The sequence below is a fragment of the Sus scrofa genome, chromosome 2, assembly GCF_054392235.1.
Source record: "Sus scrofa isolate SSC_HxYL_T2T_F1_AM1 chromosome 2, Sscrofa_HxYL_maternal_Yorkshire_Landrace_v2.0, whole genome shotgun sequence".
In the NCBI taxonomy this organism is placed as follows: Eukaryota; Metazoa; Chordata; class Mammalia; order Artiodactyla; family Suidae; genus Sus; species Sus scrofa.
This window is the reverse complement of record NC_139384.1, coordinates 112803823-112818120: the sequence shown is the minus strand read 5'-3', so window position 1 is coordinate 112818120 and position 14298 is coordinate 112803823. Positions and strand designations below refer to the sequence as shown.

Below are 14298 nucleotides of genomic sequence, written 5' to 3'. Positions count from 1 at the left end.
GGGCTACATGCTTCCAGCTTCTGTTACAGCAGAAAAAAATGAGTCTTTGTCATTTGTCATTTCTGGCCAAGACCTGAAGTTCACTATGAGAAAATGCCTTACTTCTGAACCAGGAAACTAGGGTGTGCTCATTGGCCTAGGACTTGATTACCTGCTTCACTCCTAGAGTAGGGGTTGGAGCCCCATCCATATGACATGACTTGCAAAAACCTGAAAGATTTTTGCTTTTAGAAGATGAGAAAATGGATGATGGATGGCTAAAAGAAACAAAACAGTCATTGCATAGGAATATCTCTTTAGTCAAAGATTTTGACATTTCCAGAAGTCATCAGATACTCAATTATGAATTGCCTGAAACAGCATTTCTCTAAATCTCTCCAAAGGAATATATATTCTCTAGCTTCTGAAGCTGTTTGCTATTCAACTGTATCCTTTGATCAGAAGGCCCAAGGAATGTACAGGAATGAAAGACATCCATGGAGAATTTTCTCCCAATACTCATGAAAATTCTGTCACAGAAAAATAATCTCTCTCCCCAGTGGAATCTGTGTTTCCTTCTATCCAATAATGACAACTGAAAACCACAATATGCTTGCTTTTTGCCTTGACTGACAGTTTACACAGGTAAATTTAGAGCTTTGTTGTGATAACTTATTCTAGGAACCTGAAAGAACCAGGTTGAAGGACTAAGTGACTTGTTCAAAGTCCGTATGCTGACTGTGACTGTCTTTTTTGATGTCAATTAAGAATCAACACCTATAAAATCTCTTCTCCTTTGCTTTTGTTCTAATTATCTTAGGACCCAGCTTTAATTTTTAAAATTCTTATCAATAAATTATTTCTATATATATATGGTAGTTTATAAAATTTTAGCTGTTAATATTTTGCCATATTGCCTTTAGATATCTGTTTTATAAAAAGAAATATAACCATGCTCTGATCCTTTCCTTTTTTTCCTCTACCAAAGGTAATCATTATCCTAAAGCTGATATAAGCATTTACATGCTTACTTCTATATTTTCACTACATTTGTATGCACCTATCATCCTATGCATACTTAAAATTTATATAAATGATTCTGTACTTACCCTTCTGAAGCTTCCTTTTTCACTCAACATTTTTTATCTCTCTATTTAGCTATGGTTCTGTGGTTTATTATTTTAACTTCTTTGTGGTATTTCATTATAAGGAAAAAATAATCCATAGTTTTATCTATTATTGGACAGAAGGATGATTTGGTTTCTAATTTTTTTGCATAACAGTGCTTCAGTGAACACTCTTGTAAATGACTCCTTGTCCATAGTATGAGACATTTCTCCAGATATACATCTATAAGAGGGATTACTGGTCATGAGGGGTGCACATCTTCCATTTTATTAGCTTTTGTCAAAATGCTTTTCAGAATGGGTACATTTTCTTGGGATTCTCTATGATTCTTAAATCTGAGGATAATTTGTTCAGTTTTGGAAAACTGTTAGCCATTATTTCTTCCAGTATTTCCTCTTTCTCATTTTCTTTAATCTCTTCTGGGATGCCTATAAAACATACTTTGGGCCTTCTCATTTTATTCTTTATGTCCATTTACCTTTCTCATATTTTCCTTTTCTTTTTTTGGTCATGCCCCTGGTGTGCAGAAGTTCCAGGGCCAGGGATCAAACCTGAGCCATAGCAGTGACAACGCTAGGGCCACCAGGGAACTCTCCTTTTCTTTATCTCTTTTTGATACATTGATTCACTTCCAGTTAACCAGGTCTCTCCAGCTGTATCTGGTATGAGCTTTTATTTATTAAATGCATTTTAAATTTCAGACATTATTATTTCTAGACATTCTATTTGGTGTATTCCCCCAAATTTCCAACCTTTTTTTCAAAGTGTCTTTTATAGGTTTTTTTTTTAAATCTCTAATTATTGTAAACATATTTATGATCTTTTTAAAGATTGCTCTTTGAGATTTTGAGAGTATGCTAAATAATTTTCCTGACTATTGTCATCTACATTGTATCTCCTCATAGTGGATCATTTGTTCTGTTTTTAATTGAAAGTTGTTTTTTTCAGTAGGGATTTTTTAAAAATAGGAATACCGGAGTTCCTGTTGTGGCTCAGTGGTTAACGAATCCGACTAGGAACGATGAAGTTGCGGGTTTGATCCCTGGCCTCGATCACAGGGTTAAGGATCTGTCATGGCCGTGAGCTGTGGTGTAGGTTGCAGACACAGCTCGGATGCCGCATTGCTGTGGCTCTGGCGAAGGCCAGAGGCTACAGCTCCGATTAGACCCCTAGCTTGGGAACCTCCATATGCCGCGGGTGCTGCCCTATAAAGACAAAAGACAAAATAAATAAATAAATAAATAAAAATAAAAATAAAAATAGAAATACCTTCTGGCCTTGGTGGTATAACTATTCCTTTGCTCCAGAGGTATCTGTCCCTGGTAGAGACCAGCTTCCTTCCTTTCTTTCTGGACTGGTAGGTGCAATTATTCTAGTTCCCCTTTTACTGAATTTGGAGTCTGCAAAGGCCTGATCCTCACCTCTTGTACATCCAGGTCTCATATCCAGTCTCTTTATTAGAATTCAAGCCCCCAGCCATTATTTCAGGGTCTAGTAACCTCCCCAGAGTTCCTGGGACATCAGTTCACACTTACTGCTTGGCTTATAGTTCCCACTTTGTTCCTGATATGGGGTGTGTGTGGATTCTTTCCTTCCTTCCTTCTTTTCATGTTTTATAAATTCAATTTTATATTAAATTTTCAGGGGTTGATTTTATATGAAATTTCTAGTTTTTTTTTTTTTTTTTTTTTTGATGTGAAAGGTTCTTCACTAGCTCATTTTGCCATGTTGCTGGAACCAGATGTCCTTCAACTTTACTTCTTAATATACTTTTACAAATTATAAGATGGTTAAATTTCTTTGGGGAAATGAGGTGTAATTCTACTTTTTCATTTACTTAGTAAATATTTACTGAAAATTTGACTTGTTAAAATAATGAGTTTAGGTGCTAGGGAGTCATAGGTGTCCTGTGGACTGTAAGGTTGATAGGCAAATAAGCCTCGTCAGCAGAGCATAGTGATTAAAGTGTGCAAGGTATACTATGGAAGCATCAACAAGGAGCATATAATTCCTAAGAGTTGGCAGTGTAGGCTTTCTAGAATCTGATACTGGATCTGAGACTTGACGGAAAGGAAAATTAGCCAGGTGAAGAAGTAGGAGAATCATTCCAGGAACAGAACAGTGTATATTAAGACACTGAGGTAAGAGAGCATGAGTTGTTTAGGAAATGTAAGCAGTTTCATATGGTTGAAGTGAGATAAGTGGAAATAGTCCCAGGTCAGAGCCTCTGGCGTCCTTGAGGGTTAGGAGTGAGGAAAAAGCTTCTCTTGGTTAGTATGTGAGGGAACCCAAGTTGTAGCAAGGAAGAAAACAACACCTCAAGTCTTAAAGTCTCAGGACAGAAATATAAGTATGAATAGTGAAGACAGTGGCCTGGAGAATCAAAGAAACAACAGAGTAATGGATGAGATGTGATGGACATCAGTGGATTGGTCTGTGAATGGAATGTATCTCTGATACCAGAGTGTGCTGAGAGGTAAGTGGCTTAGCACAGAGTTCACCTTACCCAGAGTGGATTCCAGCATGAATTCCTTTAAGACTTGTCAGGCTGCCTGTGCCAGGATGGAATTTTGTGGTGTGGAGTGAAATCTGCAATTACTGTGTCAGGGAATATGCTTTGTGGATGCATGGAGAGCATTGCTTCATGTAGGAAAGTAAGCAGCCTAGTTAACCTATAGAAGGTACGTGTTGGAGATCTTGTGTTCTATCTTAATCACTGATCTGAGGATAGTGAATGATGGAAAGGTGTGTTTCTATCTAGAACACCTTAAGTGGTTGTACTCAGACTCTGCTGGATACCATGTAGCTGGTGATGCCAGTCAGGCAGATTATTTCCCTCAAGGACTTGGATATAGGGGCATTATCATTAGGACACTACCTATAAGTAGATAGTGTTTCAGCTCTTTGATGTGGTCTGGGATGATGTATACAGTTTTGGTTTTCTCAAGATAATTAGAGAATGGATGCTGCCGCAGGAGCTCCCTTGACAATCTAAATAGGCTGTTTTGGTTGCATGCTCAGCTGTACAACATGTCCTGTATATTTTAGCATATTTAATGATATTGTGCCGGATATGAACTGCCCAGAGCCTCAACCAATACAAATAGCCTGAAGAGATTCCAGTGGCTTGTGACATGAGCACAGGCAGTTGGGGTCAGGCCTGTTTAACTGTCTATCTTGTTAAAAGAGATTTCGTTTGTGCCTGGCTATATGGGTGCCAAAACAGGTCGCTCCTTAAACCCTTCCCTATTCTGCAGAGCTGAGATTATTGTGATATACCCGCTCATTCTATAAGTGGCCTTAGGAAGGGAACACTGAAACTTTCCTGGTGGTTGTCAGTATCCCCAGCACTAGTACTTACAGAATGCTGCATCTGCTTAGCCTCATGAGCTGCCTGGCTTAGTGAAGCTTGCAGTTGTTCTGGGCTGCAGTGACCTAGATAATCCACTTGAATGCTGACCTCAGCCAAGACACGTCAGCTCCCAGACATAGTTGTTGACTTTGGCAGGCCACACAGGGCCACAGGACCCGGAGCTCTTCCTGTGATAGACTCTTCCTTATAATGGCATTAGAGATATCTGTTTCTACTTTGTGCAGACACTCTGGATGGCATAGGAAAGAGACAGCTAGGAAGAGAAAACTCTTAGCCTTAAAACTGCCTGTACCTTAAATAGATCCCAGTGAACTTGTGTTCTCCTGTTTCGGGATGAAGGCCGGAGGCTTATCTAAGTAAAGTTTCTTCCTCAACCCCTAGCGCTCCAAGGTAGACTCCAGTGTGGGGTTTAAACTGTAAACCTCACAAATATCAGGAAATTCTGTAGCTCCTTGATGGGGCTGCCATCAATGGTATAATTCAAGATCTGGGAAAAAAGGAAAATTCCTAGAAAGTAGAACCCTGTGAATCTTGAAGACATACTTTTGCAGGTTGGCCAAGAGGTTTGGACATTCGAACTTTTATAAGGCAACCTGATTAAGAACTTATTCAAGAGCAGTATTCCCCAGGATGTTAACAGTGGGATAAATAAAGTCATAAAGCTTTCTTTACTCTGAACTGTTAGGAGTCTTTCATGAGTATTGTGGCTTGCTAGGCGAGACATGATCATGTAGTTCTCCCAGACTTATAGGATACACTTTTTTTTTTTTTTTCCTGGATCTATAAAAGCAGTCAGTGCTTCTTCCAACACTTATTTGTGAATCGCAGAGTGTCTCCTATAAATCCTTTGATGTCCCTCATCAGGATGGTTTTGGACAACATTAAGTTGGACCTGGTAATTCTCCAACCTTCAGGTTATCTCTAGGTGGATCTCTATTTTTTTAAACAGCTTATGGTTTGCTTTTTTTGTGATTTATTTCATTGTTAGTGAAACGAAGATGACTATAGATAGTTCTTTTATGAGACAAGGCAGTCAAAATTATGTGGGGGAAGTGGAACATAACATTATTTGGGAGAAACTTAAAAGATTGAAACGCTTTTTACTGTTGAAATACCCACATAACCTTATTTGTTAATATTACCAACTACAAAAAAGGAATATATGGGTATACTATTGCTATCAAAATACTTTTAACTTGAAAATGCAAATAATGTAAAATTCTTGTAACAACAGCTTAAGATTAAATTTGTGAAATAGGCCAAAACAATCTAGACAAAGCCTCCCATTTACCAAATTTACCTCACTTTTTAACATGTACAGTTCCTGTAGCAAGCCAAGAATGAAACACTGTGGTTTATAATATGAAAAACATGTATTACAAGTGAGTCATAAAATGGAAAAATGGCTACTTAGCCAGTAGTAGCCACATAAATTTTGGAGCAAATGTATTTTCTTCAGGGGTGGTTTTTTTTACAGGAATAGCAAGTATTTTTTAAAAGCATTAAAATGGTATAAAAGTAACCCTTAGGCAATATACAGATTCACCATTCAGAAGCATAACATATCAAATACATATCTATTTTGAAACTAATCAATTTAATTACTTTTAGGTGAAGGACAAAAATCTAAAAAAGATGTAGTAAAACAGAAAGAGTAATTTCTCCTGCTTGCATATACCAATTTTTTTTTTTATTGTATATGGCTTACCGTTTATCAAATACTGACCTCCCACTTATGTTCATGTATTCAGCAACTCATGAATCTTTGACTTTGCTGGGAGATTTTGTTGGAGTGTGTCTGCTTTCCTTTCGAAAGCCTGCTCCCCACTTGTATGTTTGTCTCCTTATAGCCTGTTAGCGGGATTCAAAGGCATGCTGTCCTTTCGATTCTTTCAACAAGAGGAAAAGAACAGCAGCTGCTTCATTTCCTGGAAACTCTTTCCAGAGGCCAGGAACTCTGGGAACATTTCCAGGCTGACTTATGGAGAGAGTGGGCTAAAACTACCCCTACCTATACCTTTGTATATGGCCTGAAAGGTGGGGAATAAGAAGGGAAACTCCTCTCCCCGCCCCTCTTCCTCACCCCACCATCTCTTAGCCACTAGGCTAGATAGTATTCTTGGCTTCAACATTCTGGAAATCACTTAAAAGTGAAGAAGGGAAATTTGGATGGGCAATTTTGTTCTTCATTCAGTAGTGACAGCAGTAAGCAAAAACTCAGTATGCTACAGCAACAAGCACTTAGAACAAATCTTGGTACACAGTGCCACATAAATGCCTGCTCAGTAAAATATTATCACACATTCTTCAGAAGCACTCTTTAAAATGCTGTAGCATACCATTGGGTGGATATAGCATAATTTGCTTAGCCATTCCGCTATCACTATTTCAGTTTTTCAATGTTATGAGAAGCTTTTAATGAACACATACATTCTGTTTTTTCTAATTGGTGTGCATTTACATGATTTTGTTAGCTACAGCTGGAACCTTTTGGGAGTTACTGAAACCTCTGAGTGGATTGGCCCTTGAGGGGAGCATGGCTAACTGCCACTTCACTGCTGAATGGGAAGGGAATTTTTTTCCTAATGTCCTCATTTCGTATCCTTATAGCTCAAAGCAACAGAGGTAGCCTATAAGAGTATGGTTCCCTTCATCTGAATATGTTATAGTGTTTCCTTAAATATAGATATGAATATATATTTGATAATATACAAGAATATATATTACAGTATCCCTTTAAGCTGAATATATTATACTGTTATGTTGAGATAGGGACACCTTCTAAAAGCTAGAAACATCTGAGAGACAGTCTATATTGGTGTAAACCTCTACATTTCTAAATGCATGCTGGATATGAGCACAGAGCATTTCCTGAATGCTTATGATCATCTGAGATTAATGCTGGCCTTCAGCAGTCTCATGATTAACATTTCCAAGCAGGTCATTAATCTGCAGGAAATGCTCAGTATTTTGATTGCTGTTTGCTCAGTTGAAGAGGTGAATAATTTAGTAAAGGATGCCTGCATGGATTTGAACAAAGAGATTGTTTTTCTAGTATATGCAGTAGCACCCTCTAGTGAGCACACCTGGTAAATGTAAAAAATTAAAGTGATTTAGATTTTGGAAACGCAAGATTTTTTATAGATTTGTCATAGGTTTTGATTAGCAAAAGGAAGTATTTTTTTGTAAAGGAGAAAAGCAATATATTTTTCAGAACGTGTAAAAACTCTGGTCTAAAGTAGGTGAGTTTAGGAGTCCCCATCATGGCTCAGTGGTTAACAAATCCAACTAGGAACCATGAGGTTGCAGGTTTGATCCCTGGCCTTGCTCAGTGGGTTAAGGGTCTGGTGTTGCTGTGAGCTGTGGTATGGGTCGCAGACGCAACTGGGATCCCGAGTTTCTGTGACTCTGGCGTAGGCCTGTGGCTACAGCTCTGATTAAAACCCTAGCCTGGAAACCTCCATATGCCGCAGGAGCGGCCCTAGAAAAGGCAAAAAGACAAAAAAAAAAAAAAAAAAAAAAAAAAAAAAAAGTAGATGAGTTTATAAATATTTGAATTCTCATTTTACAATAACATCATAAAATTTAACACAACATTGAAACTTTTTTGTTTTAATAAGAAAACTCTTTTGATTTTTCAGGTCCGGAAGGGATCTTTGTTTGAAATCATTTCTTTCCCAGCAAAGACTGCTTTAACTAGCATAATGTATGCTTCATATGCAGCACTAATTTATTTGGTAAGTTAAGAAAATTATTAGAATCTAGAAATAAATATACTTGTTTTATGTAATGTTAAAGATGTACTGGATAGTCCATTCATAAACCAAGCTACTTTTCTTAGGAACCAAGTCAGTCCACCAAAAACTAAGTTGCTTAAAGTACTAAAATTATTTTATTTTTATGAAATTTATTACCATTTAGTCAAAATATTTTGGTTTTGCTTTCATTTAGCTACAGTTGTTTTGTTTCAGCTATTGTGCCATGGTTGGTTGAAGTTTAGTTTTAGTATTTGGTATTTCGTCTTTAAATTATAAGCGCTATAATTAAAAAATGTTCATTAAAAAGCATGACAAAAATATAAAGGATTTTATGAATTATAAAGTTATTTTCTCTTAATACATTGCCATTTATACTTACCTTTAGTTTTTTATAAAATATATAAGAAAAGTACATAGTTTGATGAATTATCACAAAATCTGTTAATCTATGTGTATCACATGGGTCAAGAAACAAAGCATTATACCATCATTCTAGAAGGCCCTTTCTTGCCCCCATCACAATCACTAACTTCTTCTGTAAAGGCAACCACTATTTTGACTTCTAATACCATAGTTTTGAGTTGCATATAAATGAAATTATATCCTATATATCTTTTATATTTGTCTTGTTGTGCTCAGTATTATCATTGTGAGATTCATTCACTTGTTGCCTGTAGCAGTAGTTTGCTGTGTAGTGTTCCATCGATTGAAGATGTAGTTATTTATCTGTTCTATTGTTGAATATTTAGAGTATTTATAATTTTGGCTATCTTGAATAAAGCTGCTGTATTTTGTACATATGTTCTGATGAAATTGTTGGGCTGTAGAATTTGCATGTGTTCATCTCTAGTAGACATTGCCAAAGTTTTCCAAAATGGTTCTAATAATTCATCCTAGCAGATTATGAGTCCTAGTTGCTCTGTATCATCATTGACACTTGGTATTGTCAATCTTTTCCAATATAGCCATTCTTGAGAATGTATATCACTATCATATTTTGGTTTTAATTTGCATTTCCTGGACTGTTAATGATATTAAGTGCTTTTTTATACATTAATTGGACATTTGGATATTCTCTTTTGTGAAATTATTAGTCTCTTCATTTTCCTATTTGGAGTTATCCATCTTTTTATTATTGATCTAAACTTTTAACTGTGTTGCTGGAACACGCCCTTTCTTGATTGCATGTGAGAAGATTTCTTTTATTCTATGCCTTGCCTTTTTACTTTTAGCAGTGTCTTTTTAAAACAGAAGTTCTTAATTTTAATGTAGTCCAGTTTATTAACCTTCTTTATGTTATGGGCTTTTTATGTCTTTATTAGGGAATCTTGACCTACATCCTAGGTCGTGAAACTATTCCCTCCGATATATCCTGGACCTTTGTTATTTTAACTTTCACTTTTAGATTATATTACCTCTGGAATTGGTATGAGATAAAGGTCAAACTTTTCCTCCATAGGTATCTAGTTCGGAGTTCCCATTGTGTCTCAGTGGAAACAAATCTGACTAACATCCATGAGGATGCAGGTTCAGTCCCCGGCCTTGCTCAGAGGGTTAAGGATCCGGCATTGCCATGATCTGTGGTGTAGGTTGGAGATGCGGCTTGGATATGACATTGCTGTGGCTCTGGCATAGGCCAACGGCTACAGCTCTGATTTGATGCCTAGCCTGGGAACCTCCATATGCTGCAGGTGTGGCTCTAAAAAACAACAACGATAATAAAAAACTAAAAAAAAAAAAAAAAAAAAAAAATCCCAGATATTCAGTTGAGGCACCTGAAAGTCTGTCTACCACAAGTAAGGTCATCCTACTCCTTTAGTAAGGGCTATCTAGATGTCCCAACAAATCTGGAAACCAAGCATCAGTAGGTTCAAGATTAATCACTTGCAAATAAATGTCCTATCAAACTCAACAAACTCAACATTTCCTTTGAGGAAGAAAACATGAATTAAAACTTTGAAAAATGGTGCAGCTACAATGTCCTACATACAATGAGATATTATTTGACATATGAAGAAACAGAAAAAAAATGCATTAGCAATAGAAAAAAAAAAAAAAGCCATAGGTATCCAGTTCATCCAACTCAATTTATTGGGGGAAAAACCCTTTTCCTATTGCCCCAGAACATCTCTTTTGTTATAAATCAAATGTCCTTATACATGTAGGTCTTTTATATTCTTTTTGTTTTAGTCAGCTGATCTGTTTGTCTATTATTGCACTAATTCAACACTGTATTATTTATAGGAGCCTTACAGTAAGTCTTGATAACTGGCAGAGTAAGTCCTCCTAATTCATGAATATGGTATATTCCTCTATTTAGGTCTTTAATTTCTCTTAATAATTCTTAGGGTTTTTTTTTTTGTTAGAGGTCTTGTACATATTCGTTAATATTTTTATATTGAAACACAATAATAAAAATTAAAATTTCCCCATAATCCCTAGATTCAGTGTAGTCTCAAAGTCTGAACAGCTGTGTATGTGTGTGTTGACTAGTTTATGCTAAAATTGATAGGGAAATGCAGGGGTTTGAGAATAGCCAAGATACCCTTGGAAAAAAGCAAAGTAAAATAATTTATTTTCAAACATATTTGCAGTTTTAAAAAACTGAATTTATTAAATACTTTGCAATCATTTAAATTTGGGAAATGCTTAGTATCTTAAATGTGAATCTCATACAAAATTGATGCAAATACACTGCAAAAATGGGGGGGATCATGTGACTGTGGTGAAATTAAAATAAAAGTAAAACCAAAACTACTCTAATTTTTCAAAGGTTTTTTTGAAATCATCCTACATAATCTGTCATGCTGTATATTTTCTAAGTAGGTAATAGAAACAATTTTTTAGTGACCTCTAATAATTTGTCATATATACATCCAGGCCTAAGAGCGGTTAGGCCTGGAATTATGGTTTTGAAAACAAATAACATATATGTTGGAAGTTAATGCTCTATGAGTGGAACCATGCCAAGTGAAAAGAGTAGAACGTCAACAGAAATGTGAAGAACAACTTACATTTCAGGTGAGCTAAGAAGAAATCCATGAAGGAGGCAAAGGACTAATCATTAGAAAAGAAGGAAGAATGTCAGGAGAAACTCTGTCAAGGAAATAGAGACTCAGGAAATTGTGAGTGGTTGAGTAGAATACAAGCAGAAAAAGTCAAGTAAAATGACGATCTGAACAGTGTCCATTAGATCTAGTAGTAAAGATGTTAGAATTAACCAAACTGAGACCTCCTTCAGTGATGTGATGGGATAAGGAAGTTAGAAATAATCAGGAAGCGTGAAGAGGAGATGATAAAATAGAAATCATGAATGTAGACCTTGGTTTGATCAAGAAAAGAGGAAGTATGTACCAGTCAAAAGGAAGCAGGGCCATAGGGACCTTTAATTTTTAAATGTTAGGGTAGAAGATACTTCAGCAGGTCTGGAGTTCCTGTCGTGGCTTAGTACTTAACGAATCTGACTAGGAACCATGAGGTTCGATCCCTAGCTTTGCTCGGTGGGTTAAGGATCCAGCATTGCCGTGAGCTGTGGTGTAGGTCCCAGATGCAGTTTGGATCCCGTGTTGCTGTGGCTCTGGGGTAGGCCAGCGGCAGCAACAGCTCTGATTAGACCCCTAGCCTGGGAACCTCCATATGCCACAGGAGCACCCCTAGCAAACGCAAAAAGACCAAAAAAAAAAAAGAAAAGAAGATACTTCAGCATGTTATAAGGTGCAGAGTAGGAGCCAATCAAGAATAAGGTTGACAAGGTAGGGAATAATTGATAGTGAAAATGGTAGGATATAGGTTAAAAGCAAAGATAGAGAATTATTGACCATCATCATGACTCTTCATTTTCTGAGACTGGGACAGAATTGGTTAGGATGGGCACAGATAAAATATTCTACATGAGGGAAGAAGAAATGTATTAAATAGGATAGGTATTCCCAACCTTTTTTTCCACAGCATGGCATACATAGAAAATGATCATATTTGGGATGGCTAAAGCTGTTTGCAGCTGGAAGTGATGGGCTTCAAGGTTTATAGCTCTAGGTTTGGGTATACTCAATTACAAATACAAAAACTATCAGATATTATCTTAATCAATTCAGACATCTAAATATCTCACTTAATTAGAAGTCTGGAGTCAGGCAGTTCCCAGATTTGTATAGTGGATCTACAGTGTCAATGAACCCTTTTCACCTTTCTCTAATGTTATCCTGTTTGTTGTTTTTGGTCCTTGGGTTTGTTACCTCATGCTCAAGCCTTACATCTATATCAGCATTCAAAGCAAGAAGGAGATAACAGAGGCAAAAGACAAAGTCTTTCTTTTACATAAGGAGGAAAAACTTTTCCAAAAATCTATACTGTCCTCCTCACCCCCCGCAGATATATTTTAGTTTGCTGGCCAGAACAGTGTCACCTGGTCAATCTGGTGTTCCCCATTCTATGGTGGGAGGCAGGCAAAAAGAGGAGGCAGGAGGTCAAGAGAAAAGTGAGGCTTTTCAAGCCAAGGCCCTCAATCCTTTCTCTGTTACCCTCTTTAGGAAAAGTTTCTAAGGATTTATAGCCTATTATGTCACCTTGGAGGCTCTCTTTGGTAAAATAAGCCAGTTTAGGTGTTTACGTATTTTACAGATTGAATTCTTATTCTTTTTTTTTTTTTAAATAGCTGTCTCCACAGCATATGAAAGTTCCTGGGCCAAGGATTGCATCTGAGTCGCAGGGGTGCCCTGTGCCCCAGCTGTGGCAACACAGGAGCTTTTAACCCCCTGCACTGGGCCGGGAATCAAACCCATACTTCCATAGTGACCTGAACCGCTGCAGTGGGATTCTTAACCCAATGTGTCAAGGTGGGAACTCCTAGATTTCATTATTCTTATTGTTTGCCTTAAATACTTGGCATTATCATCTTCATTAGTAAACTTACAGAATAGGTTTAATGGATATAGATAGCTCTTAGTGGTTCTCAGTTTTTGAGGTTATTTTTCTGTTTTGTTTTGACACTCCAAAAGTATTGAATGACATTTTTTTTAGGTTTTTATTTTCTATTACAGTTAATTTACATTGTTCTGTCAATTTCTGCTATACAGCAAAGTGGCCCAGTCATAGATATATCTATATATATTCTTTTTCTCATTATTATCCTCCATCATGTTCTATCACAAATGACTAGATATAGTTCCCTGTGCTATACAACAGGATCTCATTGCTCATCTATTCCAAATGCAATAGTTTGCATCTAGTAACCTCAAACTCCCAATCCATCCCCCTTGCTTCCCCTCCCCTTCAGCAACCGCAAGTCTGTTCTCCAAGTCCATGAGTTTGTTTCTTTTCTATAGAAAGGTTCATTTGTGCTAATTCTCATTGTTCATATTAGATTCCAGATATAAGTGACATCATATGGTATTTGTCTTTTTCTTTCTGGCTTACTTCACTTAGAGAGTCTATAATTCCATCCATGTTGTTGCAAATGACATTATTTTGTTTCTTTTTATGGCTGAGTAGTGTTCCATTGTGTATATATACCATATATATTTTTTAACTTTAAATGATTTTTATTTTTTCCATTATAGCTGGTTTACAGTTTTCTGTCAATTTTCTACTGTACAGCATACCACATCTAATCCATTCATCTGTCAATGGACATTTAGGCTGCTTCCATGTCTTGCTATTGTGACTGCAATGAACATAGGGATGCATGTATCTTTTTCAATGCAAGTTTTGTCCAGATATATACCCAGGAGTGGGATTGATGGATCATATGGTAGTTGTGTGTGTAGTTTTCTGAGGTACCTCCATACTGTTTTCAATAGTGGTTGCACCCTGAATAGCATTTTTTGAGGGAAAGTGGATCACATGGTTGTTTAGAAATCCTTGATCCATTAGTTTACAAATTCTTAAGTGGTTTTGTTGTTGTTGTTTGCTTTTTAGGGCTGCACACATGGCATATAGAAGTTCCCAGGCTAGGGATGGAATCAGACCTGCAGAATCTGTGCTGGCCTATACCACAGCTCACCACAATACTGGATCCTTAACCCACTGAGTGCGGCCAGGGATTGAACCTGCATCCTCATG

General features: G+C 36.9%; 1 protein-coding gene across 1 annotated transcript in view; it reads left to right on the top strand.

Annotated features, from left to right (window-relative positions):
- SPATA9 (spermatogenesis associated 9) overlaps positions 1-14298 on the top strand; it is a 30024-nt gene that overhangs the window by 14956 nt on the left and 770 nt on the right. The window contains 1 exon segment of the mRNA NM_001177924.1: positions 8122-8217. Within this exon segment, the coding sequence (NP_001171395.1) occupies positions 8122-8217 (96 nt within the window).